The sequence below is a fragment of the Globicephala melas genome, chromosome 21, assembly GCF_963455315.2.
Source record: "Globicephala melas chromosome 21, mGloMel1.2, whole genome shotgun sequence".
Classification (NCBI taxonomy): domain Eukaryota; kingdom Metazoa; phylum Chordata; class Mammalia; order Artiodactyla; family Delphinidae; genus Globicephala; species Globicephala melas.
Window position 1 is genome coordinate 33,857,623 of NC_083334.1, and position 27,431 is coordinate 33,885,053.

The following is a 27,431-nucleotide window of genomic DNA, read 5'->3' on the forward strand; positions in this document are numbered from 1 at the left end:
CAGTTGGGCAGCGTCGCTCTGTGTGGCTTCCACGTTGGTTCCCTAGAGGGAGGAGAAGGGTGCATCCCCTGAGACCCCGTCCCCGCAGAGTGAGAGCTCGGGTGGGGTTGCGGTCTGTCCTGCCAGTGTGGAAGCCTGGCCTCCCCGGGAGCCCGCTTTTCCACGAAACCTAAACGTCCTCAGGAGCCTTTTCCCGTGACTCCGCTGTCACTTCTGACCTCGGCCCCTGAGCTGCGGATGCTCACTTGGCCCGATTTCCCCCTCTCCGATCCTGCATTGCCTTCGGCTCTCCCCCGCACCCTCGGCCGGACCCCAGTGAGTCCCCTCGGCCACTTTCTTCGCGGTGCCGACCCCCTGGCCCTGCACGTGTGTCCTGCAGAGCCGGCCTGGATCCGCAAGTCCTGTCTCCCCGTCCTTGCTCTGCTCCTCCAGCTGCCGGGGACAGTCCCCTCGTGCACGTGCTCTGTCGGGGCTCATGGGGGCCCCCTGTGCCCTCGTGCCCGGCTGTGGGCCCCTCTCACCCTGCCTCGTGCTGCCCCGTCTCTCCCGTGTCGCTCCTAACCCCCGTTCTCAGCCTGGCCTTCCTCCTGCTGCAGGAGAAACTGGACATTCGTCCTCGTGCTTCCTTGAGTTCCTCGTCCCACCCCTGCGTGGTCTGCACCCCGCTGGCCTCCTGCCCTGTGCTGGGGGGTAGGTTTCCCCCTCTCTGTCCCTGGTCCTTCCCTGGGTGGGGCCCCACCGGGGCCCCACCCCTCCTTCCATCCGTGTGTCCCCGTGATCTGTTTCTGTTTGCTTCTTCCTCTCAGCGCGTGACGGACTTGTTCTTTCTACTTTTCAAGTCCTTCATGAAGGACTTGAAGGACTTTCCAACCCTCTGAGTTCCTCTGGCTGCCACTCTGCTGGGTCCGCCCCTTCTTACCCAGCACCTCCCCACCCCACCTGCCTTCTGCGCCGCAGAAACAGAGCTCTGGCTCCCGTGGAGCTCAGCTATGGGGGGGCACAGGGGCGAGGAGGGTGAACACCCTCAGGTAACGGGCGGCGACGGCGCTAGAACAGGGCGCGTGGAAGAGGGGACCGAGGGGGACGAGAGACGGCCTCGTGGAAGAGGTGCATCTGGGTTGAGACCTACAAGGGGGGGAAGGATCCGGCGGTGCCCAGCCTAGGGAGGCATCCCAGGCAGAGGCGGAGGAAAGGGCAAAGGTCCTGGCGCAGGAAGGAACTTGACAACTTCCAGGAAACAGAAACAAGATGCTTTCCTCACCTAGCTCACTCCTGCCCCTCGACCTCTCATCCTCTTTCAGATTTGCTCCAGACCCTGTCGCTTCCGGGAACGTCATGGCCGGGGCCACCGTTGGGCCGCTTGCCATCCAGTGGGCTTGCGCCGTCCTCATCTTACTTGACCTTGACGCAGCAGCGGGCGCTGAGCTGCCCTGGCCCACCGTGAGCTTCCCTGCTGCCCCGTCCTGTGCCTGACCTGGCAGCCTCCCTGCTGACTACGCAGCACCGGCCTCCGGGGCCCCTCTTCTCACTCTCTACACTTCCGCAGCCCCCGAAACGCTGGGGCATCTCACTCTGCAAAGGGCCCGTCTGCTGAGCTTCAGACACATGCTCCTCAAGTCAGCATTTCAGACTTTTAACTCATAGGCCTCGCCTCACCTGTAGCTCACTCCCCTCGCCTGCCCTCTCGCCTCTAACCGGTTCTCTCCAGCCTTTGCCACTTGCCCTCCTCTCGCTGGCGCTGTCTCAGCTTCCTGCTGAGTCACAGGGTTTCTTCCCTCAGTGCTCTGATCTCACCCCCGTCCTCCATCCACACCTCTGTCAGGCGATGGCACTAACGCCACTTCGCCTCTCCCGAGCTCGGGGAGGGTTTGCTCCCTAGGAGGCCCTGGTGGCCAGCGTGCTGTGCCCTTACCTCACTGCCCAGCTTCACCTCCTGCACCTGCCTCTTGTGCCCCAGCCTGGCTGAACTGCTGCAAGTTTGCCAAACATAACAAGTTGGTTTTGTTTGTTCAGTATCTTTGTTATCTTTCCGTGGAATGTTCTCTCTGATTTTGTAGTCTTGGCAAACGCCCAGTCTCCAGTTCTGGTGAAATATCGTCTGTCAGCGTGTCCACACCCTCAGCAGGTGGAGACGCCCTCCTTTCTGCTCCTTGCACCGTGGGCAGACTCTCAGGTGCTTATTATGTTATATGTGCCTCTTTGGTTTACCTGTCTGCCTTCTCTCTAGAATGTGAATTCTGAGAGCACAGTGATTTTCTTTTTTAATCTTTAATTTATTTTTGGCTGCATTGTGTCTTCACTGCTGCATGTGGGCTTTCTCTAGTTGCGGCGAGCGGGGGCTACTCTTTGTTGCGGCGTGTGGGCTTCTCATTGCAGTGGCTTCTCTTGTTGCGGAGCACGGGCTCTAGGCATGTGGGCTTCAGTAGTTGCAGCACATGGGCTCGGTAGTTGTGGCGTACGGTCTTAGTTGCTCCCCGGCATGTGGGATCTTCCCGGACCAGGGCTCGAACTTGTGTCCCCTGCATTGGCAGGCGGATTCTTAACCACTGTGCCACCAGGGAAGTTCCCACAATGATTTTTTTTTTATCACAACCCTCTTTATATCTCTAATGGAGAACACAGTCCATGGTGAATGATACCCATAAGGAAAATCAATAAGGATAAAAATAACCATGTCATGTGACTATGAATTGTGCGTGGCTGGTGGTACACCTGGTGAGGAGCCCAGCCCGCTGCTACGCTGGGATCGTAACACGTCTTCGCTTCCCACCTAGTATCAGGTACATGATTGTCTTCATGGAGATGATCTGTAGCTTTGTGGGGAAAAGATGGCTCTGAAAAGAAGTCGACTGCCAGTATCAGTGATGAAGTAAGGAGCAACCCTCAGTAAGTGAGGTTCTTAGAAATTCTTGATGGATTAAGAACTAAGTGTTGGAGCCCGTGCTCCACAACAAGAGAACCCACCGCAGTGAGAAGCCCGCGCACCGCAATGAAGAGTAGCCCCCGCTCGCCACAACTTAAAGCCCGCGCACAGCAACGAAGACCCAACGTAGCCAAAAATAAATAAATAAAAATAATGTTTTTTAAAAAAGTAGCAAGTGTTGAGTTTGTCTGCATGGATCTACAGCATGAACAAATGCAATAAATAGGAATAAAAAAGGGGATTCATGAATTGTTTCAGCAAGGACATCAGTCGGTGCAGCCGTTTCTTATCAAAAGAAATGTTTAGTGAAAGTTAATGGGGATGAACCTGAGTCAGGACGAGTACAGAAGCGGCTGTGAGCTGATGCCCTGTGATGCAGGAGAAACAAGGTGTGTGGGCGTCCCGTAACCTGGCAGAGGAGGAAAGCTGTAAAGTGGTTACTTTTTACTGTCTTTATGGGGAGAATTATTTACATTGTGGTCTCTGAGCATTTGGGGATTCACGGCAGTCTTTCGCAAATGTCAAATGTCTGCTACTTTCCCTAAGAAAATAGAGCTGACAACAGACGGCACTGTGATGATGTCTTGTCATCCCACGTGGCCTGAGAGTGAGACGTTTCATCTAAGTGGAATTCTCTAGATAACTGAAGCACCACAATAGTAGAAAATTACCATTGTGAAATAAAATCTTTCTCAGGTATGTCCCAGTTTCTCTTTCTGAACAGACTAAGGAGATTAGGCTCCTACGCTGATGTCTTCAAAGGCAGTTTACATGGGTGGAGTATTTTTTTTTCTTTATATTAGATGATCCCAGACATTTCTGTTAAATTAAAAAAAATAATAACATTCTGTCTCCCCCTGCTGTTAGGAGGTGACCTGTCACTACTTACTACTGTCAGCATTTCTGCCTGTTACACCTTTTCTTTCTGCATATACTCTCCTTTTTCTGGAACTTTTTTTTTTCATGAAAATCCCCCCCCTTTTCAAAATTTACTACTTTTAATGTGTTGTAGACTCTGAACTCAGATAATTGTTATTTAGCAGCTGTTAGAGCTATGGGTAAAAAAAGAGAAAATCTCCAAGGGGGCCTGTAAGGGTTATCCGAGGGTGGAGGAGCTATGAACTGTGGTTTTTACCACAGACCTTATGCTGTTTGTCTGACTTCTCAGACGCTGCTGCTTCTTCCTTTGCTCTGAGGGGTTCGTGTTGGGTATGGAAGACGACCTCGAGGGAGGAAACAGCTTCCCTGAGTCTCCGTGTGCTCGTCTGTAAAATGAGAGGCTGGACTAGACCATGTCTGGGGGCACATGTGTCACGGGCCAGGAGAGCAGCTCCACACAGAGGTGTTTAAGCTCTCAGATCCGCGTGCCTGGAGGAACGAGCGATCACTTAGGATTGAGAAAGTCTGGGAATCTTCCCAGGGGAGGAGGGTCCTGTTTAGAAGGGGTGAGGGGGGACCGGTGGGGACCTGTGTCTTGAGAAAGTGCCAGGCCTTTTCACAGGACAGCAGTTATTGTGGTAAAATACACATAACGTAAAATTCACCACTTTAAGCTTTTTTTCTTTTGGCCACACTGCGCAGCTTATGGGATCTTAATTCCTCAACCAAGGATTGAACCCGCGCCCTCCGCAGTGAGAGCATGGAGTCCTAACCACTGGACCACCAGGGAATTCCCTATTTTAACCATTTTTAGGTGTACAGTTCATTGGCATTAAGTACACTCACATTGTGTGTAACTGTCATCCCCACGCATTTCTAGAACTTTTTCATTATGTCGGACTGAACTCCGTGCCCATTAAACGCTAAGTCCCCTCCCCCGTCCCAGCCTCTGGTGAGCCCCAGTCCACTGCCTGTCTGTGAATTTGACCACTTTAGACTCCGTACGAGGGGGTTCATACTGTCTCTGTCCTTTTCTGTCTAGCTGACTCCACTTAGCTCGTGTTTTCGGGTCCATCCGTGCTGTAGCATGTGTCTGAATGCCATTCCTTTTTAAGGCTGAGTAACATTCCATTGCATGTATAGACCACGCTTTGTCCATCCATTCACCTCTTCATGGAGGTTTGAGTTGTTGCCACGTTTGGCTGCTGTGAACGATGCTGCTGTGAACATGTGTGTACAAGTGTCTGTTCAAGTGTCTGTTTTCAGCTCTTTTGGGTGCACACCCAGAAGCGGAATGGCTGGGTCAGATCATAATTCTGTGTTTAACTTTTGAGGGAACTGCCAGGCTCTTTCCATAGCTGCACCATTTAACATTCCCACCAGTGTTGCACTTTCGGTTCCAATTTTTCCAGGGGGAAGAGTAGTTGTATATGCTACATGCTCGACGTAAACCCAGTTTCATGTGAGGCAGGGGCAGGACGTACAATTAGGACAGGAGTCGGGAGCCAGATGAGGGAGGGTTTGAAGGCTTGGCTGTAGTATTGGTGCTTTGCTCTCTGGGCTGTGAGAAGCTGCGGGGCTTCTGAGCTGGGCCAGAGCAGGAGTAGAGTGATGCTATAGGAAGCTAAGGGCCCCAGGGTATGTGCAGGATGGACCAGGCCCTGGAAGTGGGGCAGGGGTGTCAGAGGTGGCAGGTGTCTAGCTGGGGGACCTGGGCTCCATGCGGGAAGGTAGGAAAGGCGGGGATGAAAGTGGAGACACCTCTGGGCTCAGCAGTGCAGCACTGGCCGCAGCCATGTCCACTCGTCCTGAGTGAGGGTGGGGACGTGAGGGCGGGGACCTTCGGCATCATGATTTCTGAGGTCCTTAAGTGGAAGGCAGGATGGAGGGGGTCACGTCCGCATCTGGTAAGCTCCTCACCTACTGAAGGAGCAGACATTTGCAGCAGACCGAGGAGCTGTATCTTGGATTCCTGGAGGTGTCCCCATCTAGTTGTTGGTCCTGGGGCCTGGACCCCTGGAGGAGAGCAGGTCAAGCACGGGTCTGCCGGCACAGGGAGCAGAAACAGCAAACTCACAGGAAGGTCGGCACCTAGTGGCGGAAAGAGGGAAAAGGCGTTAGACTAAGCTCTAAGCCAGCTCCAGAGTCCTTATTTATTTATTTATTTTGCGGTACGCGGGCCTCTCACTGTTGTGGCCTCTCCCATTGCGGAGGACAGGCTCTGGACGCGTAGGCTCAGCGGCCATGGCTCAAGGGCCCAGCCGCTCCGCGGCATGTGGCATCTTCCCGGACCGGGGCACGAACCTGTGTCCCCTGCATCGGCAGGTGGACTCTCAACCACTGCGCCACCAGGGAAGCCCAGTCCTTATTTTGATCTTTAATTTGCATAGTGGATAAGAATGATACTGCCCTATAAAATATTACTAGGGAGGTATTCGCGTGGCCAACCTGCTTTGCCTTTGTCATTGTGCGTGCAGCTCGTTGGCTGAAAACCCGATCCTGCCACGGTGCTTCTGCTCCCTTTCTCTCAGAGGGAGGCTGTCCGAGTTTCCACCTCTGAAGGTTTCCAGGAGGCGGGGGCTTTGTTTAGGTGCTGTCCTTATGTCACAAGGAGGCTGGGGTGGGGGGACGTACCTGTGGGTGTGGTGGACGAGGGCTGGTGCTGGGTTCTGGTGGACACAGGCTGCAAGAGAGCTTTAAGTAACTTATTTAAAATAGATAGGATTAAGGGATCTAAAATCAGGTTTATAAGACATAATGAATTGAATTAGGCAGAGTAGGGGGAAATATGCTAAAATGTTGCTGATGTAATAGCTGTTTCAAGGCACAGGATGCGGGTGATGCCGACAAAGCAGCTGGAGTTGTGGCTGAGATCAGCCTGGTCCACTGGCTCCTGGTGGTCCCGGAGGCGTTGGGGGAGGGTGTGTCCGGGAACCAGGAAGGCAGGCTGCTCCTGTCCCCCGGGATGCTGGTGCGGCTCCCTGCAGGCATGGTCGTAGGAATCATTATTAATAAGGACTGCTGTGTTCTCTGGTTCTTTATAAATGCACGCCCATCTCTTGAGACAGGTGCATACCTGCATCTTCAAATCTGTGGATTTAGATTTTAAAAGTTAATGATTCTGATCCTGGTGCTGAGAAAGAAAATGACTCCAATTCTGAGAAGCCATCCCGGCCCGCATACCTGCTATCTGCAGGTTCAGCTGTAGCAGCCTTGCGCGGGGGTTGCCGTGGAGAGCAGGGGTACTTGCCGGCCCCGGGTCACAGCTGTGTTTCCGTCCAGCAGAGATGCTGTTAACTGAGCCGACTGCTTCCTGACTCAGCCCCACCTCACCTGGGCCCCTGGGAGCTGGTGGCTGCCCAGCTGCTCTGGTGGGCAGCAGAGGTGGGAAGAGCCCATGTCCTCTGCGAGGACCGGTTGCCTGAAAGGGTGAACAGGCTTCGAAGGGAGCCACTTCACGTTTTCAGAGACATCCTCCGAGCCTCGTGAGAAGTGCCCCTCCCTTCTCCCATGAGTGGTCCCGGTGGGGATGCTGGGACCTCGTCCCAGCAGGAGCTCGGCAGACCTTCTCTCAGCTTCCCCAACCTGCACTGGGGAGCCCAGGGGGCTTCAGGAGGGAGCTCTGCCCCATCCTCGTAGCCCTGCGCCCAGGTCCTCGAGTCCCCGAGCCGCCGGTGTTGGGCTGTGCGTGTGAACCTCTGGGCGGTGGCAGGTGAGGCCCCCTGGAAGATTGGCAGCCCAGGCTCCTCTCTGCGGCCCTGGAGGGAGATCAGAGAGGCCGCAGAGCCAGGGGTGTGGGGTGAACAGCTCCTGGAACAGGAAGAACAGAGGCGTTTGTGCAGCAGACCTGTGGCCCCCACAGAAGAGAGGAGAGCGGGGGTGAGGATGAAAATAGAAGGGCTCGGAGAGGCCTGGAAACCGGCAAGCCCAGGAGGATGCCTTCTGTGGAGTCGCCTTTGTAGCTACTCAGGGCCCAGGGTGCGTCCCAGCCAAAGTAGGGGCTCAGAGGAAGGGAGGACGAGAAGGAGAAAACCTGGCCAGTCAAGAGAAGAGAGACAAGGACGCTTCTCTGGTGACTTGTCGAACTGGATGGGTTTTTCTGCCGCTAGGAAAACACCCACAAGCCCAGTGACACGGGGAGGTGTGGAACTTAGGCCCCAGGGGTTGGTTGGCTCGCGAGGCGGGGAAGTTCCGTCTGGTCAGGCCTGCGGAGCCTCATCCCGTCGTTGAGCGAAACGCTGGGTCACACGGTCCACCCAGCAATGAGACAGTGGAGTTCCAGTGATGGTGACACTTGGGGGGCCCATCGTCGCCCCAAGTAGGCTGGCTCTGAGGTGCTGGCTGTGCTGCTTCCCAGAGGGGAAGTTACGCAAGACGTGCACCTGCCGCTGTACTGGTACTGTACATGCCGTGTGCTTTAGTGCTTCCGGAAGCTTCCTTGGGGCCACATGACCCATGGGAGCGGCCCGAGTGGCTCCCAGTGCCCCGAATGGACCACTGTGGTCACTTCATATGAAATGGCTGTCGTTTCTCAGAGATCGTTTTAACACACTTCTTAAATTAAATATAATATTAAAGTATGTATCTTATCATATTGTAGAAATGTAGATAAATAGCAGAAAAGAAAAAACACATAACCCTTCTCCACAGCACAGCGAGTCTTATTTTGACGTATTTCCTTACAGTCCTTTTTTAAATGCCTCTGAATAGTATAAATGCAGCTTTGTATCCAACGTTACAAACTTTTTTTTTTAACATCTTTATTGGAGTATAATTGCTTTACAATGGTGTGTTAGTTTCTCCTTTATAACAAAATGTATCAGTTATACATATACATATGTTCCCATATCTCTTCCCTCTTGCGTCTCCGTCCCTCCCACACTCCCTATCCCACCCCTCTAGGTGGTCACAAAGCACCGAGCTGATCTCCCTGTGCTATGCGGCTGCTTCCCAATAGCTATCTACCTTACGTTTGGTAGTGTATATATGTCCATGCCACTCTCTCACTTTGTCACAGCTTACCCTTCCCCCTCCCCATATCCTCAAGTCCATTCTCTAGTAGGTCTGTGTCTTTCTTCCCGTCTTACCCCTAGTTTCTTCATGACCTTTTTTTTATTTTCTTAGACTCCATATATATGTGTTAGCATATGGTATTTGTTTTTCTCTTTCTGACTTACTTCACTCTGTATGACAGACTCTAGGTCCATCCACCTCACTACAAATATCTCAATTTCGTTTCTTTTTATGGCTGAGTAATATTCCATTGTATATATGTGCCACATCATCTTTATCCATTCATCCGATGATGGACACTTAGGTTGCTTCCATGTCCTGGCTATTGTAAATAGAGCTGCAATGAACATTTTGGTACATGACTCTTTTTGAATTACAACGTTACAAACTTTTTGCCATGTGTTTTTTTGAGGTCTTCATAACCGATTTTTAAATTGATGGTATTTTCATTTCTTTTGCTATTTAAGTGGGAGCATTTTGAGTTTTCTAATAAGTATTAGGTGTGGAGATTTAATCTTAATTTTTTAAAGTAAGGCATTTTGTGCTAGCTCTTGGCTATTAAAAACACTCAGCAGCCACGGTTAATTTTTAGAACCGTCTCTCCTTGTGTCTGTTAACAGGCATCTACCGCACAGAAAAGGATAAAGGCACTTTGTACGAGCTCACGTTCAGAGGAGACCACAAGCACGAGTTCAGACGCCTTGTCTTGTTCCGACCGTTTGGCCCCGTCATGAAGGTGAAGAAGGAGGATTTGAACATGGCCGGCACGCTGGTCAATGTCATCGTCCCACTGGCCAGGAGGGTGGACAAGTTCCGGCAGTTCATGCAGAATTTCAGGTGGGCCTGTCGGCACGTGTGTGTGAAATGCTGATGGCGCGTCCCGTCCCTCCCTGGTCCCTGCCCAGCACGAAGGCCCCTGTCTCTCCCTGTTCGACTCTATTTTCTTCCTGTAAAGTTTATCGTTGTATCTGCCTTTCCCTAAAGCAATTAGAAAGCTGCCAGATAAGCGGATTTACCTTCAGAAGCGAAGGTTAGGAGGACTGGGTTTTCATTGGGATCTGTAGGGTCATGCCTGCTGGGTTCCATTCTGACTGCAGCTGGGGGACCACGAGGCCGTGCTGTCCCCTCACTGGACTGGGCCCCTCCCAGCCTCCGAAAGGCCGGCGCCCGCGTGGCCGTGGACCCGTGTGCTCGGCTGCAGCCTGGCTTCCTTTGGTGTCCTGCCCTGGCAGTGGCTGGAATGCATTCAGTCAGTCTTTTTTATTTTAACCTGTGTCTCCTCGGAGATTACATGTAAAATTATGCCGAGAAGCCTCCCAGCACTCATTTTTGTAGCTACTCAAGAAGATTTAAGCAGGTTTTATGTTCCGATGCGGTGTGTAGTTTTTACACGTGTCTTCAAGCTCCTGACGGTGCGGTGTCGGATCTTACGCTCTTGTGGACGACACTTACGCGCTGCTTGAGGTCAATCGGCTAGCTGACTTAGCCAGCTTATTTTGAACATAGAACGTCATGTGTGCCTAATGATAAATATCGGAAGATCAAACTTATTTTTAATCTTTTATCATTAAATTCACTTTATTAAAAGCCAGTAAGGCTCAGTATAAGGGTGTAGTTGATGCTTCTCAAAATTCTGGATAATGAACATGTTTGAAGAGTAACCCGTTTCTGGCCAGGCTTCAGAGATGAGAGTAAATGAAGTCCAGCACTTATGTATCTGGGTCTTGTAACCTCAGTCTGAATGTGTCCTTCAAGCAAAGATGACAGCTCCTCTCAAGATGGCCCTTCCCTCAAGATGGTCTCATTCCAGCTTCCAGAACCTTCTCCACTAGCATATTCAGGCCTGGAGATGATAACAGCTCTGCAGTCAGTAGGGGGGGATATTGCTCTCATCCCCGTGTCCTCCTTACACCCTATCATTGAGCTTTGTAAATAGGTCCTTAATACATCTTCTCCAACTAAAAAGAGTAACCCCTTTTTAGCTACATTTTAAGGTCAGAACCCAAGAGTCTTTGGGGGGCCCTCTGACCTGGTCTTCCGTGAGTTCAGAATCCCTCAGCGGCACTCCTGATACAGCTGTGTGCGTGTGGTGTGTGCGCATGCGTGCCAGGGCGAGCTGCAGCTCCGGGTAGAAAGCTCGTTGTTACTTGCACCTGAAATCTGCCTCCCTGTAATTTCTACCCAGTGGGTCTAGTTGTGGCCTTTGAAGCAATGGCTGCCTTTGTCTTCTCCGGGTTTGGGAGCTGGGCCTTCAGCATGACGTCCTGTGGAGTTGGCTGAGCTGATCTTCCCACACCCACACCCCATCAGTTTGGAGAACACCCCGGCGCACAATCCCACGACTGTTGGCAGCGCCCCTCTGGCTCTGGCCCTGAAGTGTCTGTGTGGCTGTGGCTCCCTTCAGCGCCCCCTGGGTGCGTCTGTGTCCCTCTTGCCTTCTCTTCGGACCGGCCGAGTGCACTGGCCGATGAAGCATCCATCCTGGGAGGACAGACCAGGCCTGAAGGCAAACCCTGACTCCCAGCAGCCAGTGTGCGTGTTCCCAGGACAAGTTTATAGAAAGTTCCCTCAGCCAGGAAGCTGCCTGGAGCCTGGGGCAGGGCCCTGAGGTTGGCTTTAGCACACAGGCCGGTCGCTAGAGAGCTGAGCTTGGCGAGATGGTGCCCCCGCCGGAGGGCTGTCTGCTCAGGGGACAGCCAAGCCCTCCTTGCAGGACTCCGGAGCCTGGAAGAAGGATTCTCTTGGGTGCATATGACTAATTATTATGACTGATTATTGCCTTAGTGTCACAAGGATGGAAAGTAATTAACAGTAGGAACAAAATTAGAAGGGAAATATTGTTGAAAAAAGAAAAACCTTTACAAGTCTCCAAAGTGGAAGTGCTGGAATGAATGTCATTCTAGTTAATGTTTTAAAAACAAAAATCCAGGGGTCCTTTCTCTTGCCTGTCACTGTTCAGATACCTGCTATAGCAGGTGGGCAGGAGAGGGTGGTCAGGGAGACTGGTTCCTTGGGGACAAGGAGGGCCTGTGTGTGCACCGCACACTGGACCAGATGGAGGGATAAGAGGAACCTGGCTTCATGGAGAGAAGAATCTTAGTCCCACAGAGATAGAAATAGAGACCAGGACAGTGGGCCAAGAAAGGCTTTCCAGATGGAAGGCGCTTGAGCAGAGGCTGACAGGGGAGTCTGCTCCGTGGACCAGGGGCTTCTGAGCACGTTGAGGTCTCTGAAAAATTGGGATGATAGAGGGTACTCAAGCCTAGGGTATTTAATTCCGGGTCAGAACTTGGTAAAGGTGGCATTTCAAGTTGGCCAGCAGAGAATGCATTGTTCAGAGCGTGGCTTTAGGACAACTAACCAAACAGCAGAAAAGATTTAATTCTGACTTTACACCAAAACCCAAAGTAACCTCTGGTCAATTAAATATTTAAATGCCATTAAATTGACCATAAGAGTATTGGGAGAAAATATAAGGGGCTAATTATTCAATATTTGATGTTGTCTTTATGAAGTCCTTTCCATCCCAGGAGTGGAAACTGTTAACTGTGGTTGGCACTGAATATGGAACTATGAGTGATTTTTATTTCCTTCTTTTGGATTCTCTCCGTTTTATAAATTTTTGTATTTTGTAAATTTTTATATAGTTAGCATTTTTTAATGTTTTCTTTAAAAATTCAACAAAATATATCTTTTTGCTTTTATAATTTAAACCTGACTTTTAAGTATATAAAAGTGACACGTGGCTATTATGAGATGTTTAAACAGTAGAACACAACCAAGAGTAAATTATTTAAAAATTCACTTTTGGCCCTGCTTCCCTAAATTAGCCATTTTTAACATTAATTGAACATTCTAGGCACCTTTCTTTGCATATACACAGATAGAAAAATAACATGCTTGAAATGTAATTAAGCATGAGACATGCTATATGTTCTATTTTTAATTAAAGTATTAAATTTTACTTTACTTAAATTTATAGAAGAGAATCTGAAGTATAACAGAAGAAATTGCTGATCTTTGAGAAAATGTTTCTGTGCTATAAAAAATCCCTCTAAAATTAAAAAAGTGACTTTACAAACCAGAACATATTGGAATCATTATGTATTTTTACTCCATATTTTAGTTTTAGACTACATTGGTTGAAAAATTATAATAAGAAGAGGAGAGCAGCGCAGTTATATTTTCTCGCTCTCCTGGTCCCATCTCCCCATTTACTCTATCTTTTTTTTTTTTCCTTTAAAGTACTTTTGTTTTTTAACATCTTTATTGGAGTATAATTGCTTTACAATGGTGTGTTAGTTTCTGCTTTATAACAAAGTGAATCAGTTATACATATACATATGTTCCCATATCTCTTCCCTCTTGCGTCTCCCTCCCTCCCACCCTCCCTATCCCACCCCTCTAGGTGGTCACAAAGCACCGAGCTGATCTCCCTGTGCTATGCGGCTGCTTCCCAATAGCTATCTATTTTACATTTGGTAGTGTATATATGTCCATGCCACTCTCTCACTTTGTCACAGCTTACCCTTCCCCCTCCCCATATCCTCAAGTCCATTCTCTAGTAGTTCTGTGTCTTTATTCCCGTCTTGCCCCTAGGTTCTTCGTGACCTTTTTTTTTTTTTTCTTAGATTCCATATATATGTGTTAGCATATGGTATTTGTTTTTCTCTTTCTGACTTACTTCACTCTGTATGACAGACTCTAGGTCCATCCACCTCACTACAAATAACTTGATTTCGTTTCTTTTTATGGTTGAGTAATATTCCATTGTATATATGTGCCACATCATCTTTATCCATTCATCCGATGATGGACACTTAGGTTGCTTCCATGTCCTGGCTATTGTAAATAGAGCTGCAATGAACATTTTGGTACATGACTCTTTTTGAATTATGGTTTTCTCAGGGCATATGCCCAGTAGTGGGATTGCTGGGTTGTATGGTACTTCTATTTTTAGTTTCAACATTGTGAAAATGACTCTACTACCCAAAGCAATCTACAGATTCAATGCAATCCCTATCAAACTACCACTGGCATTTTTCACAAAACTAGAACAAAAAATTTCACAATTTGTATGGAAACACAAAAGACCCCGAATAGCCAAAGCAATCTTGAGAATGAAAAACGGAGCTGGAGGAATCAGGCTCCCTGACTTCAGACTATACTACAAGGCTACAGTGATCAAGACAGTATAAAAACATAAAAACAGAAATATAGATCAATGGAACAGGATAGAAGGCCCAGAGATAAACCCACGCACATATGGTCACCTTATCTTTGATAAAGGAGGCAAGAATATACAGTGGAGAAAAGACAGCCTCTTCAATAAGTGGTGCTGGGAAAACCGGACAGCTACATGTAAAAGTAGGAAATTAGAACACTCCCTAACACCATACATGAAAGTATACTCAAAATGGATTAAAGACCTAAATGTAAGGCCAGACACTATCAAACTCTTAGAGGAAAACATGGGCAGAACCCTCTATGACATAAATCACTGCTCTATCGTTTTTACCTCGTCACGGTTTGCAGCCCTTACACTTTGCATTGTAACCACAGTTCCTGTGTGTTAAGTGGATTTAGTGCATTCATCAGCTGTCCTCCAACAGCGGCTTCTTCATTCCTGAGGTTTGGGTTGTCTGGATTTCATGGTCAAGACATTTCTTCAAGAAGGGTCATGAGTGCTTGAGAATAGAATGTCTGCTTGTTATCTGCACAGTTTAAGGATGACGTGACTGGGCTTAAAACTCTGGATACACTTTCTTTCTTTAGGACCTTGTAGAGGTTCTTCTGCATCTGATGATACAGTGGTCTGATGATACCGTGGAGGAGTGTTAGGAAAGCTTTATTTTGTCTCTCCTGAAAATGACGGAAGAATGCTTTCCTTCGTTGCGAATCGTGATCACTTAATCAGCATATGTCTCACTCAGCTCAGTGCCTGTTGTTCTCTCTCCTGTAATTCAGTTTCCTTGTTTGTTTTGTGGATTCTTTCATTTCAGGGAACTTTTTCTGGTGTTCTAATTTTGAGTACTTCTCCTGCTTTGGATTTGATTTCTCTGCTTCTCAGACCCAGTTGTGCATCCCATAGGTTTTCTCCACTTACTAGCTTCTCTCTAGTTTTTAATGCATTAGTCTTTTATCTGCTTTCATGTAAGCCTTTCCTTTATGTGAGTAATCTGATTTTCAGATACATCTATTCTGTACCTTGCTATTTCTAATTTACTTCTTCTGTTTCTTTTGGTTATCACGTTATTTTTCTGAGCACAGAATGTGCTTCTTCATCATAATCTGTTATTTATATCATTTCCTCTTTGAACTTTTTTTATTGAATTCACATTTTTATTAAGAAAGTGTGAAACATTTGTAAGATGTTTTCTTCAATTGGAGTTATAGTTTCTCTCAGACTAGGTTTTGCTTTCGCATTTTGAACACTTGCTTTCTGAATGCCCTCTCTTCCTTCCTTTAACTTTGCTGCTGTCCATCAGATGTGGCTGTCTGCTGTTTGTCTTCGTCCCTCTTGCGTGCGGCGTGCTTTCTGCCGCTCTGACGTTGTAGTGGTGGGTTGTCCTTGGCTGTCCCCCACCCTGACTGAGGGCTGTGTCACACTCCCAGCTGTATTTTGTGTTCTCCTCACGTTCTTCGTGGTCTGGAAGAGCAGCTGAAGGAGGAGACAGCTCCGCTGGCCTTTGTGCACCTTTCTTAGAGGCTCCAGATTCCTGCAGCCCCTCCGGGCCTTGGGGCGGGCGTGTGGTGGTACCAGCCTCATTCTACCTGGTTGTGGGTGGACCTTCGTCCTAAACGGTGGGGGGGGGGGATCCTTTGGCTCCCAGCAGGGGCCTCTGTTAAGGGCTGAGGCTAAAACGTCAGAGGGAATCGGCCCCCGTTCGTTTTCCTCTCTCATCTTACCCACCGGTTGTTTTCAGCTCTTTCCACTCCCACAGGTAAAAATGGGGAATAAAGATGAGGTTTTGGCCCTGTATTTGCTGGGTGGGCGGGGAGGGGTCTGGCTGTCAGTGCCCCTCGCCCCGGCTCCTCTTCCGGCTCTTACGAAGGTTATTGACTTAATGCGATGCCTTTTCCCCTCTGGTCCTGCCACACCTGCCTCTTTGCGGGGGTTAGTTCACCGAGCATCATTAGGATGGTCCTGCTTCCTTCGCCACTTCCCACGCGATGTGGAGGGACCAGATACCCCGCTGCGGCCGTCCGTGCGTGGAGACCCTGCCCCGGAGCCGGGGCCCCTGTCCCCCAGCCTTCTCGTCTGCTGCACACCTCCAGCCCCTCTTCTGCAGCACCTGTGGAGCTGGAACCACGAGGCTACTGTGGACTCTTCCATTTCTCTCCTTGGCCTCCTCTTTGTGACGTTTAGGGCAGATTGTATCTCTTTTCTTGGCCTTTTGTTGGTGGCAAGATTTTTGCCATTTTCCACTGTTTTGGGCACCTGGTTGCAATGGTCACCACTTGAGGTTATTTAAAACGTTATTCTCCCAGTGCATCTCCTTTAAAATGTAAACAACCTTTGCTCCGACACCATTTGGCTGAGGACTTTTACAAGTCACGTCATGCATCTGGGCTTTAGGATCTTCTGTAACATCAAAGTACTGGTCCACATGAGTCCCTTTCACCTCTGATGCTGGTTGTTAGGTTTTTTATTTCCCACTTCAGTATCAGTTTGCTAAGTATTCAGCTAGAAAAGACCCAAATGGCTAAGAATTATAACAAATATGTCTTCTTGGACAGAAGAAATCGATGTAGAGCCTGGAATCCCCCAGGGAGAGCAGGCCTGGTCGCAAGGCACAAAGAGCTCTGGGGAAGGCTGGACCTGAGAAATCGCTCACTTGGGGTGATGGCTGGGCATGGGGTACCATCTGCAAGGACCAAGGACCAAGCTTTCCTGGCCGAGAACTGTGACCGGGGTGGGGTGGACCCCCGTGACAAAATTGATTCCTGGGTTTATGGAGTTCATGGCCTAAGGTATTTATGATGATTGCTCTTCTATTCTCATGATTATTAGAACCATCTCAACAAATCCTAAGAATTGTGTGTGTTTATAAAAAATACAAATTCCATAAAACCATTTTTATAAAGGTCAGTGGACAAGTACTCAGTGCGGAACAGGGGTGAAGTACACCTGGGCGCTGGGACTGAGGGGAGCAGTGCAACTTGTCAGAAACACCAGCTCTGAACCCCCTGGCAGGCAAGGGGGAGAGAGAAAAAGAAAGCCTAGTTTCCTTCAGCCTCAGTGCTTAATGAGAAGGAAGCTGCTATTCGTTGGGTGAGACAAGATTTTCCTAGCCCTAGACCCTAAGGGCCTTTATTTAAGAGGCCATGAACAAGAATGGGTGATGTTCTGGGATTTACAAGAAGTTAGGAGTCTAAGCACAGGGAGATCATCTTGGTGCTCTGTGACCGCCTAGACGGGGGCGGGGGGGGGGATAGGGAGGGTGGGAGGGAGACGCACGAGGGAGGGGATATGGGGATGTATGTGTACGCATAGCTGATTCACTTTGTTATAAAGCAGAAACTAACACACCATTGTAAGCAATTATACTCCAATAAAGATGTAAAAAAAAAAGTTGGGAGGCTAAAGCTCCTCATAACTTGTCCCCTTCCTGAGTGGCAGTGACACCCGGATGTGCCCCGAGGAGAGGTATGGACCCTCTGGTCAGTTGCTGTGGGGCTGCTTTGGGGCCTTCGTGCTCCGGGCTCCACTGTTGCTATGGAGATAAGATGGCGCTTTGCTCCAGCAGCCTCTTCCTCCCTTGCTCTCTGGTGGTCCTGATCCCTGGATGAGCCTCTCAGGCTCCACGTGCCATTTCCCCTCCCAGGACGGCTTTACGCGTGGCCAGGGGTAGAGGGGGAGCCCCCAGGAGAACTTGCTTCAGATTCAGTCCCCTTTGCCCAGTGTTGTGTTGCTTAAACCCCCCTCCCCCTCCTCCTTCTCTCTTTTTTAATCCCCTCATTGCCTTTCTTGAAACTATTCTCACGTTTGCTTTTTGGCTGCTTAGTTTCCCTTGGCATCTGGCTTATCGGTTTTAAGCTCATCTATTGTTTTATTGTGTACTTTGTTCGCAGTAGCAGGAGGAACCTCACGGTAACAAAACTATAGACGGTCTTAGTGTCTTTGTCTCTGAGCCTCTCCTAGAAAAAAAGGATTTCTATGGAAATGATTTTTTGTGATTTTCAAAGATCTTTCTCAGTTCATTCCAAGTTTGCTTGATTTTTATTCTGACTCCTTCCAACTGGACTGAGAACCCTTTTCCATGTTGCTGTGGGTCTTCTCAGACTTTGCTGGTTATTTCTGTTTTAATCTGTCCCTTTCTCCTTCCTCTGAAACTTCTCTTGGTCCCTCCCTCAGCATTTATAACATTTAAAGGTAGTATCAGGGAGATCTTTTACTTGAATTTTCTTCAGCAATTTTTAAAATCCTTTTCCTGCTTAGCGCCGTTAAGATGTTTTTGTGGACACTTCTGGATCTTTAAAAAACAGTGACTGTGGACTCTCTGAGACTGAAGTGGGGCTGCAGCGTGGGCTCAGCCGGTGTGTGTGCCGTGGACCAGCTGAGCCCTGCCGTGCGGTGTGCGGGGCCTCACCCGCAGGCTGCGATCCAGGAGGTGCTCGGTCTTCGTTGTGTTTCCCAGAAGTAAACCTAGCGTACCTTTCCCAGTACCATCCTCCACCCCTGCCTCGCTCCACTAGCTTTCGTCAGGCAGCCCCTTCTCTGCTCAGACCCCAGTGTTGCGCCCAGGGAAGTTTTATGGTTTACATGTTTGAGAAACGCGAATCTACATCATTCACCTTATTTCCATAAAAGTTTCTCTGTGGGACCTGCTAAAAGTTGTTTGTCACTTCATTTGAGCCACAGATTATGTAGAAACATCCATTCAAGAGAAGAAAATGGTCAGTTGGCAATGGTGCCATTTGCTATTCTGAAACGTGCAACCAGGAGGGCAGGTCCCGATGGCTTGGTTGAGGGTCCCTGTTCACTCTCACATCTCAGCTTGTCAGATAACGGTGTCCAGGAGTTGTGTGTCACTTCAGCGTGGGCTGCAGGAGCGGGGAGAACCCACCAAAGCAAAAGAAGAACGTAATTTTCTAAAGCCTGATGATGACAGGCCCCCACCACTCTCTGTTCCCTCCTCCGTCCCTTTGTGCCTGAACACGTTTCTTCCTGGTGTCCTCAACGACCAAAGGGAGAGATGGTAGCCTGACAGGCTGTTATGTGTTATTTCATTTGCATGGGACATAATTAAAGCCTGAACAGGGTTTCTTCTCATACCTGATATACCTGAGTAGCAGATTGACTGAGAATAATCAGGACGTGATTTCCTTGCATCTGCGCCTTCTCAGCCAGGAGAGCCCTTTCCCTGGTCCTCTCCACCTGCGTGGCATCTACTCACCTGTCCAGGCTCGGCCTGGATGCTGCCTTGACCTTGGTACCCGTCCCCATCACCCATCAGAAATGAGTCACGTCTCCGCCGCACTCCCCTGGCTCATTAGACCTGTTACTGCCGTTATTCTGTCCCGCCTTGTCCTGTGCTCTTCAGATGCCCATTCCTTCCTGTCAAGTCCCTGACGCAGGAAGGGTGACCAGTTGTCCCAGCTTGCTTTGAGGTGTTTCCTGGGATGTGGACTTTCAGTGCTAAACCCTGGAGAATCCCAGGCAAACCTGGATGGTCCCCCTATGGGGCCATACACGATGATTCTTTTAAAATCTTACTCCAATGAGAATTACGTATCACACAACAAAGGGACTCAATAATGTTTGTCATTGAAACTGTGTTTCCACAGGCTACTCAGCCCAGGGTATAAGAACAGGTCCCGTAACTATGAGAAACATGGTTTTCCTGCTCTCTCTCACCTTCTGTGGCGAGATGTTCAGCCTCCTGTGCCCTCTGGTCTTTGTCCGACTTACCAGGGAGGTCTCACACAAGGTCAGATACACTTCAGCCTCCGCTAACTGCCAGGTCAGCTGCGTGGTGCAAACTCAGTGCTTCTCACAAGAACAGCATCGTTGGTCCTCACGGATGCCGAGGGGCTTTGGTGCTGCCATGCTCACTGCCAGCAGCATCTGTCCTCCACGTGGCCATGCCCACTACCCAGTTTTGTGCTGGGGTCCTGAGTGGTAGGACCAGAGCCGTGAGGCATCCTGGGTGCATCCCTCACCCTCGCCAAGGAAACCTGAGGTACCAATACTGGGCTGGTCCTGAGGGAAAGTGGGCTGCATGCCTAGGTGTGCAGGACATTGGAACCCCTTTTCTTACCTGTACAGGTAGGGTGTGAATGACAGTCAAGGGTTTCTTTCCACGGTGCGGTTGTACAGATTAGTAGCAGAACTCAGAGACCGTGACGTGCTCTCAGCCTCTTGGGAAATAAAAATATAGGTGTTTAAGTGGCTGTGATCCATGTGTTCTGGCTGAAAAGATATCTTATTTAGTCTCTATACTCTGTGTTACAATATCCTGGGTGAGAAGGAACTGTTGTTTCCTCTCTAAAGTCCTAAAAAGATAAGGTCTTGGTGACATAGAAACAGAATTTTTAGGCTTCCAGGTTAAGGTGGAAGATAGTCCAGTGCGGAGCTAAAGCAGTGGAGCCCGGCGAACCGAAGAGCTTCCCAGAGGGTTCTTAGGAAGTTGGGTTCCCTGAGGTTCGTCCCAAACACCGCCACCCTGCTGTTACAGAAACGAGCTAGCAGGGCACCTGAGTGTGGGTCCAGGTACAGATAATTGCACCAGAACACACACCTCTGTGCCCACAGTCACCCAGCTGCACAACTCCTGCTTACACATCTTTCTGGGGGTGGAGTCCAGTGAGAAGTGTTTTGAAAAATATGAAAGTTACAAGATCATCAGACATTTGGTGATGGTGTTTCTCTCCAGCAGTGTGTGTTGGCTGCAGTGCAGATAGCTTTAAGCATGCAGTCTCCAATCAGATGGAGAACTACTCAAAGGTAGAAACGGCCTACTCCTTTTTTAAGATTTATTGTTTGGTTAAGGAAGGAAGGAAGGAAGGAATAAATGAATAAATAGAAAGGGCCCTGGAGGTGGCCCTCGGAACAAATTCTGCTTTGCCTTTTCGGGAAGCCTGAGCTGGTGAATGAAAAGTAAATGTCCAGCGTGTCTCTGTTTTATTCCTTGAAAACAGGAAGTCCTTTGATGGATTTTAAAATGCCAACAAAGATGTTACTAGAAAAAGCAAGAATGCTTTTTATTCAGGCTCAGCGGGTGACCCTCTGCTGATTCTGGGATGGATTTGTCCAACTGCCCACACTTTTAAAGCATAGTTTTTCGAGCACTTGGTGCTGTGTGTGGGCTTTTATTCTGCCCTGGCAAAGGAAGTTACAGCGTCATCTGGCAGGTTTGCAGAAGGGATCTTTTATGTACAGGGAATTTTGTGCTCGGTGGGTGGTAGCTCTGTCTGCAGGGCTGAGGCTGGGGGAGCACGCAGTTCTGAAGCAGGAATAGCACCTGGCCCCATTCCTGGTCCCTTGTCTGCTTCTCGGAGCCCCGCCCTCCATCTGCTTTTAGAATCAGCTCTTCCCTTCCTTCCTCTGGAAAGAGAGGGAATTCTCTGAGCCAAACCTCTGACCAGGTGAGCCCTGGTGCCTCCGCCCAGGGTCAATAGAATCTTCCCCAGTACTTCTTCCCTCTGGATTCTCTCCTCCTCCTCTCTGCCGTCCCAAACCCGGCCCATCCTTCAGGGTTCCAGCCATCCAGCCCACAGGCTTGGCCGTGCTTTCTGAATTCTGTGAACTTTTTTTTTTTTTTTTTTGTGGTACGCGGGCCTCTCACTGTTGTGGCCTCTCCCATTGCGGAGCACAGGCTCCGGACGCGCAGGCTCAGCGGCCATGGCTCACGGGCCCAGCTGCTCCGCGGCATGTGGGATCGTCCCGGACCGGGGCACGAACCCGTGTCCCCTGCATCGGCAGGCGGCTTCTCAACCACTGCGCCACCAGGGAAGCCCTGAATTCTGTGAACTTTTATCAATGCCACGATGTGTCTGATAATTTCATTTGAGCTCATTTATTTCTCAAGTAAGGTTTTTGAGTGCAGGAACAGTATCTTCTCTGATCTTCCCAGAAACCCCAGGTAGGCAGTCCCTCCTTCTTGATGTCACGATAAAAATCACTGCATAAATTGGCTTCTGCAGTTAGAGATCGGAGACTCTGAAAGACTCTGACGTGGATTGTTGTCAGGGGTTCAGGGAAGTTGCAACACAGCGATAAAAGGAATGACGTGGGAGGGCATGCAGAGCATCAGCGTATCACAAATACCATCCTGCCAGTAGAATCGTTCCATTCATCTACTTTCAGAAATCTGCTAAAATGACACACACACGTACATATCTGTACACACATATGTTTTACACGTAAACACATTTTTATACACATATATTTACATATACATCCATATACACACATCAACACACATTACGCACGTGATACACACATGTATATGAAGTAAACCCTCAGCAGAGGACAGGGCCCGGGCAAATAACAGATATGCTTTGGTGGGGAAGGCAGGTGTAGGCCTGGCCCCGCCCAGGAGGGCTGCCGGGAGCCTGGCGTGTGTGTGCCGGGTGCCTGGGACCAACAGCCACAGAGAGGAGCAGTGAAGGAATCTGCCTAGGGAGGGTGAGGTACAGCAGCTATGCTTTTGGACCATTGCCCCTCCACACAGCCATGACACTGGGTGTCCCCAGGGTTTCTAGGGTTCTAAACAAATAAATGTCTTTTTACCTTTGCTCGTTCAGTCTCTAAGACTATTTGTGCTGCACACACGAGAAAAGGCAAGGATGAGGAATCCAGTCTCACCCTCGTTGGACTTCAGTGTTCTCATCTGTACATTGGGCTTTGTGTCTTCTGTACTTTGTAGATTTCTTGTGGCAGAGAAGGGTACAGACCCAGGGCCATTCTAGACACTGGATCCAGGCCCTGATGGGCTGGACCTGAGGCAGGTTGAGCCTGTGGCCTCTTGCATCTGAGTTTTCATTGACCAGATCTGCATGTTTAAATTTCATGGTTTTCTTGGTAAGAGAAATAGGAATACAGGTGATAGCAAGAGCCAGCCAGAATGTCCTGTCCCCTCTCTGCTCTCCTGGCAGCCCAGTTCCCTCCCTGGACCCTTTTGCACTTTACAGGATAGGTATTTGTTTCGGCTTTGCCTGTTGCTGTGAACACAGGACCAGACATCCGTGTTTTGTTTTCTAGGGAGATGTGCATCCAGCAGGATGGGAGAGTTCATCTCACCGTCGTTTACTTTGGAAAAGAAGAAATGAATGAGGTCAAGGGAATACTTGAAAACACTTCCAAGTAAGTCTGATGTGGAGCCACGGTCTGGAACCTTAACGCGGGAGGAGATACCTGAGCTCATGCAAGCCGTTTTCACTGTGGGCGACCCAACCCGAGAGAGTGACGGGCTGGCCTTTTGCGTGTGGTGGTGTCGGGGGTGGGAGTTCTGCGCCCTCCTTCCTGGGGACCACCTGCCTCACACCCGCCCTCACTGTGAGGAGTGTCAACTCGGACAGTGGAGACAACTGCCCGGAGCACCCAGGGTGGGGGCAGGGCTCCTCCGGCCCCCGCCTGACACAGCAGGTTTGGGGACCGCACGTAGCAGGGGTGGACTTGGGGAGCACAGCCATGCAGGGGGCTCCTTCTCAGTCCCCGCTCGTCAAGGTTTGCTCTCATCCACTTAGCAAATGGCCTCACCCTTCTGACTGTCACTCGTTCTGCATTTTGAGAGATCAGGGGCCAGTGATGCTGGGGAGGGACCCTAGATTAACAGAAGCTGTTTAACCAACACTTTTGGACCGAGAGCTCTGGATTTTTACCTTGTTCATCAGTTACGTGGAGGATTAAATGTATTCAAAAGCAGAAGAGAGGGGTTTTTCTTACCAGAAGAAATGAACAAGCATGTATTTAATGAGTACATATCTGTGGCATTTTCTACTGGTGAGGAAGCTGGCAGCACTGCCCACTCCCTCTCGTTCGCAAGCTGCAGGTGAACGACGAGGTGGGTGGTTTCTCCATAGATGCAGCTTGGAGGGTGGTCAGAGGTGCTGGGGGCAGAAGTTGTCTGAGTAGGTCCATATGGTCTGAATATAAACAAGTCCCTCTGTTTTGAGTCTTTGGTAAATGGTAATAGGATGATAGTCAAAGTCTAAGATGCCGAGACTGAGTGCACTTTTTGTATTTATTTTCAGGCTTTATTACCAATTTTGTGTTACGAGCACAAGATCAGAATGCTAATTATTATTCAAACATCTGAAGCAGTGCACTGGTCAAATTTTGCCCACACTTTTGTAAATAAAGTTTTATTGGCTAGCAGGCGTGCTCATCTGTTTCTGTATTAGTTATGGCTGCTTTCGGGCTACAGCTGCAGGGCTGAATAGTTGTGACAGATACAGTGTGACTCGCAAAGCTGAACCCTTTACTGTCTGGTCCTTTACAGAAAAAGTTTGCTGACCTCTGTTCTAAAGCAATAAGGAGTTAAAAGAGTTTAAAACTAGTACCAGCTTAAAGCTATGGTACCTGTTGAAGGGAGATCAAAGGGAATAAAATAATTCAATATCCTAAATGTAAGTGAAATAGAAAGCTCTCGACTCCAATGCATTGCAATATCCTTTTCATCTCTGCTTAGGAGTGAGGAGTGTGTTACTAGAATTCACGTCCTCTGCCCAGTGGATGGGGTTTAACATCTCTGCAAGTAGCCACCCCCTGGGTGTGGACCTTTTTCAAGTTTCCCAGATGATTCTGACACGCAGCCAGGATTGAGAACGATTGTTTGGGAAAATGGTGCCCCCCCCCCGCCCCCAGGGGCTGCCCGAGGGAGGCCTGGGTTGCAGCCAGCTGCCTCCTTTCGGGGTATCTTGAAGTAGAGATCCAGGTGATTCGAAAGCCCAGCCAGGACTGAGATATCAGTCCTGTTGGCTCTGGCACCTTCCGAGGACATCAGAAGGTGATCAGATGTCTGATAGATACGTGTAACCAACTTTCCATGAGTCTGATGGACGAGTGGAAGGCCAGTTGAGACAGTGTTACAGGAAATACCCTTTCTAGTGACCGGAGCGCCCAGGATTCTATCAAGGCATTCTCCGCCGTATCGCATGACCTGGCAAGCTGAATTCGCAATCAGAAGGTTGTGTGGTGAGCAAAGAATGAATCTGAACGAGAAAAGTAAAATCATTTGAGGGGTAGGGGTGGCTTGGAAAGTTTCCAGAGGTGAAGCTACCGTGATGGGGACTCGTCTGGAGCCCGAGTCAGCTTTAAAGCAGCGCTGCAGAAGCTTCGGCGAATTCATTGGAGCGCCATTTTCCGTGTTGATTCCTCTTTGTGTTCACTGGCGACACTGCAGCGTTGATGTCGCTGATGCCGTGGGGTGTGTCCTGCCCCTTCCAGGGCGTTGCTCTAGGAATGCCCTGCCCTCTGCCACCAGCCTGAGCTGATTTCCCACGGCCGCCTGCAGCCCCACCGTCCAGATGAAGTTCCTCATCACCCACTGTCCCAGCCTGGTACCCAAGCTGGCTCTTACTTCCAACTTTGTTTTGATGACTTACTGCCCCACAGCCAGATGGGGGCTCAGTTTACCCTTTGTCTTCATGCCCATTATTCTCTCAGGTTTGGCCTTTCCTCCATCCTCCTTCCTATTTCCTCAGACCCCCTACCTGTGCATCCGCACCCAGGTCCCTACTCTGGAGCTCATCCTGACCTGTCCTCTCCTCCCTGAACTGTAACCATACACCCCTTCAGCATCTCTTATCTGTGGCACTTGGCATAGGATTTGCCTGTTTACGTTTCTTTCTGCTGTCCTCACTAGATTATACGCTGCTTAGTAGTACTGTGGCGCATGCTTCTGAAACTCCAGCCCTTGGCACTGGGCCTCACTCAGGTTTAAAATGTTCAGTGTTCATTCATCAGGAGAAGGACAATGCCAGGTGTGTAGTAGATTTGCACACATTGTAATCTATATAAAACGCATATACAAAGCTTTATTTAAATACCATTTTTATCATTCTCTTAAGATGCTAGAGCTTTTATTCAAATGCATCTTATCTTTGAATAATATAATAACCATTGTTATTAACATGAGTGATGTCATTTAATATTCACAGCAACCTTATGAGATAGAAGCTGTTATTAACCCCACTTCTTAGATGAAGAAATGGAGGCTTAGAGAGGTTGTTACTCAGGCTGCCACCCCTGCCCAGGGGGACAGCCAGATCTGAACCTCGTCTGTAACTCCCGGACTCCAAGTCTTAACATTGCACCAAATTCTCACTCCAAAAACCGATCGTTGTTCATTGAGAATAATAAGATTTAAAACCAGTTTAAATGAAATTTATTTCATTTGGCTATCAGCATTGTGATCAAACTGTTCTAAATCTAGCTAATGTATATATTTTAAGAATATCTTGAAAAACCCCAGTTTAGTGACTAGCATGCAGTGTCTGTGTCTCTCGGTTTACGCTTACTCTGTCGAGCTTTACATCTCAGTTGATTGCTGTAGAGCAGTGTTTTGCAAACTACGGTTTGTGATTCATTAGAGGGTTGTGAAATTGATTTAGTGGGTTAGGTGCAGTGTTTTTAAAAAATCAAAATAGAATAGAAGATTATCAGAATACATCACAAGTATTAAAGATAAATATTGTTTCATGAAACTTTAATTTCAGAGTGTGTGTGTGTGTGTGCACGTGTGTGCGTGTGCTGTGTCATGATTTATAGTATATTCTTTTGAAAGGGTAAGGGTTGTGGTCAAAATATTTAGAAGCCACTGACGTAGATAACAGTACAAATCAGTTTTCAACATCTGATTTTTATTCCACAGAGTTTTTCATACTAAGCTTCAGTTAATCTCAGATTACACCCTAGCTCAGTGGTTCTCAAATATAAATGTACTTCGAATAACCTGGGGTGCTTTTTAAAATACAGATTCCTGAGATCCAGCCCCAGAAAGTCTGAGTCATTAGGCCTGAGATGAAGCCTGGGAACCAACACTGAGAATGAGCTCAACCTGTGATGCTGATATGGGTGGTCCATGGCCCACATTTTGAGGAATTCTGGCCTAGGTGGACATTTGCTTGGAGCTGTGTATTAGGAAATTTAAAAAAATTCATACTGGTTGGTGGATTTGCATGAGTTATAATTTACTGCATGGTATCTTCATCTTTGTCCACTCGTCAGGACACAAAGGCATCTTTCAGTAGAATCACCTCTGACGTTGAAGCACTAGAACTGAGATACTGCCCTGTCCTGTGAGTATGTGTCTGAGAGAGGGTTTTGTGTGTGTGTGTTGTCAGGAAGATGCCCTGTTGCCATGGTGTTGTCCACATTTCATGCCTCTTTGAAGGGATTTGCTTGATGTGTACCCTCAGGAACATTTTATCAGAACATTTCAAAAGAAAATTGGGGGGAAAGTTGTCTGAAATTTGAGAATTGTTGCTTTGTTTTAATATTTTTTCATAAACAAGGACGTTTTAGATAAGAATCTCATCTGCTAAAATGAAAAAAGCTACACAATGAATTCCTTCCTAGAAGATAAAGAGTCTTGGATCCTGGGAAGCACCTCATAGGTGAAGGCAGCACCTAGGCCTGTGGCCATCTCACTGGGCATCTGCCAGA

The 27,431-nt window shown here is 48.8% G+C and overlaps 1 protein-coding gene and 1 long non-coding RNA gene across 7 annotated transcripts in view; both read left to right on the forward strand.

Annotated features, from left to right (window-relative positions):
• Positions 1–27,431, forward strand: part of CSGALNACT1 (chondroitin sulfate N-acetylgalactosaminyltransferase 1) — a 324,300-nt gene that overhangs the window by 273,064 nt on the left and 23,805 nt on the right. For all 6 annotated transcript variants that reach the window (XM_060291556.1, XM_060291555.1, XM_060291560.2 and 3 more), the window contains exons 4-5: positions 9,436–9,652; positions 23,025–23,126. In XM_060291556.1, coding sequence (XP_060147539.1) covers positions 9,436–9,652; positions 23,025–23,126 — 319 coding nt within the window. The remainder of the gene's footprint in view (positions 1–9,435; positions 9,653–23,024; positions 23,127–27,431) is intronic.
• Positions 1,057–2,173, forward strand: LOC138842486 (uncharacterized). The gene is made up of 3 exons (XR_011377123.1): positions 1,057–1,107; positions 1,302–1,440; positions 2,058–2,173. It is a non-coding gene; the product is annotated as an uncharacterized lncRNA (long non-coding RNA).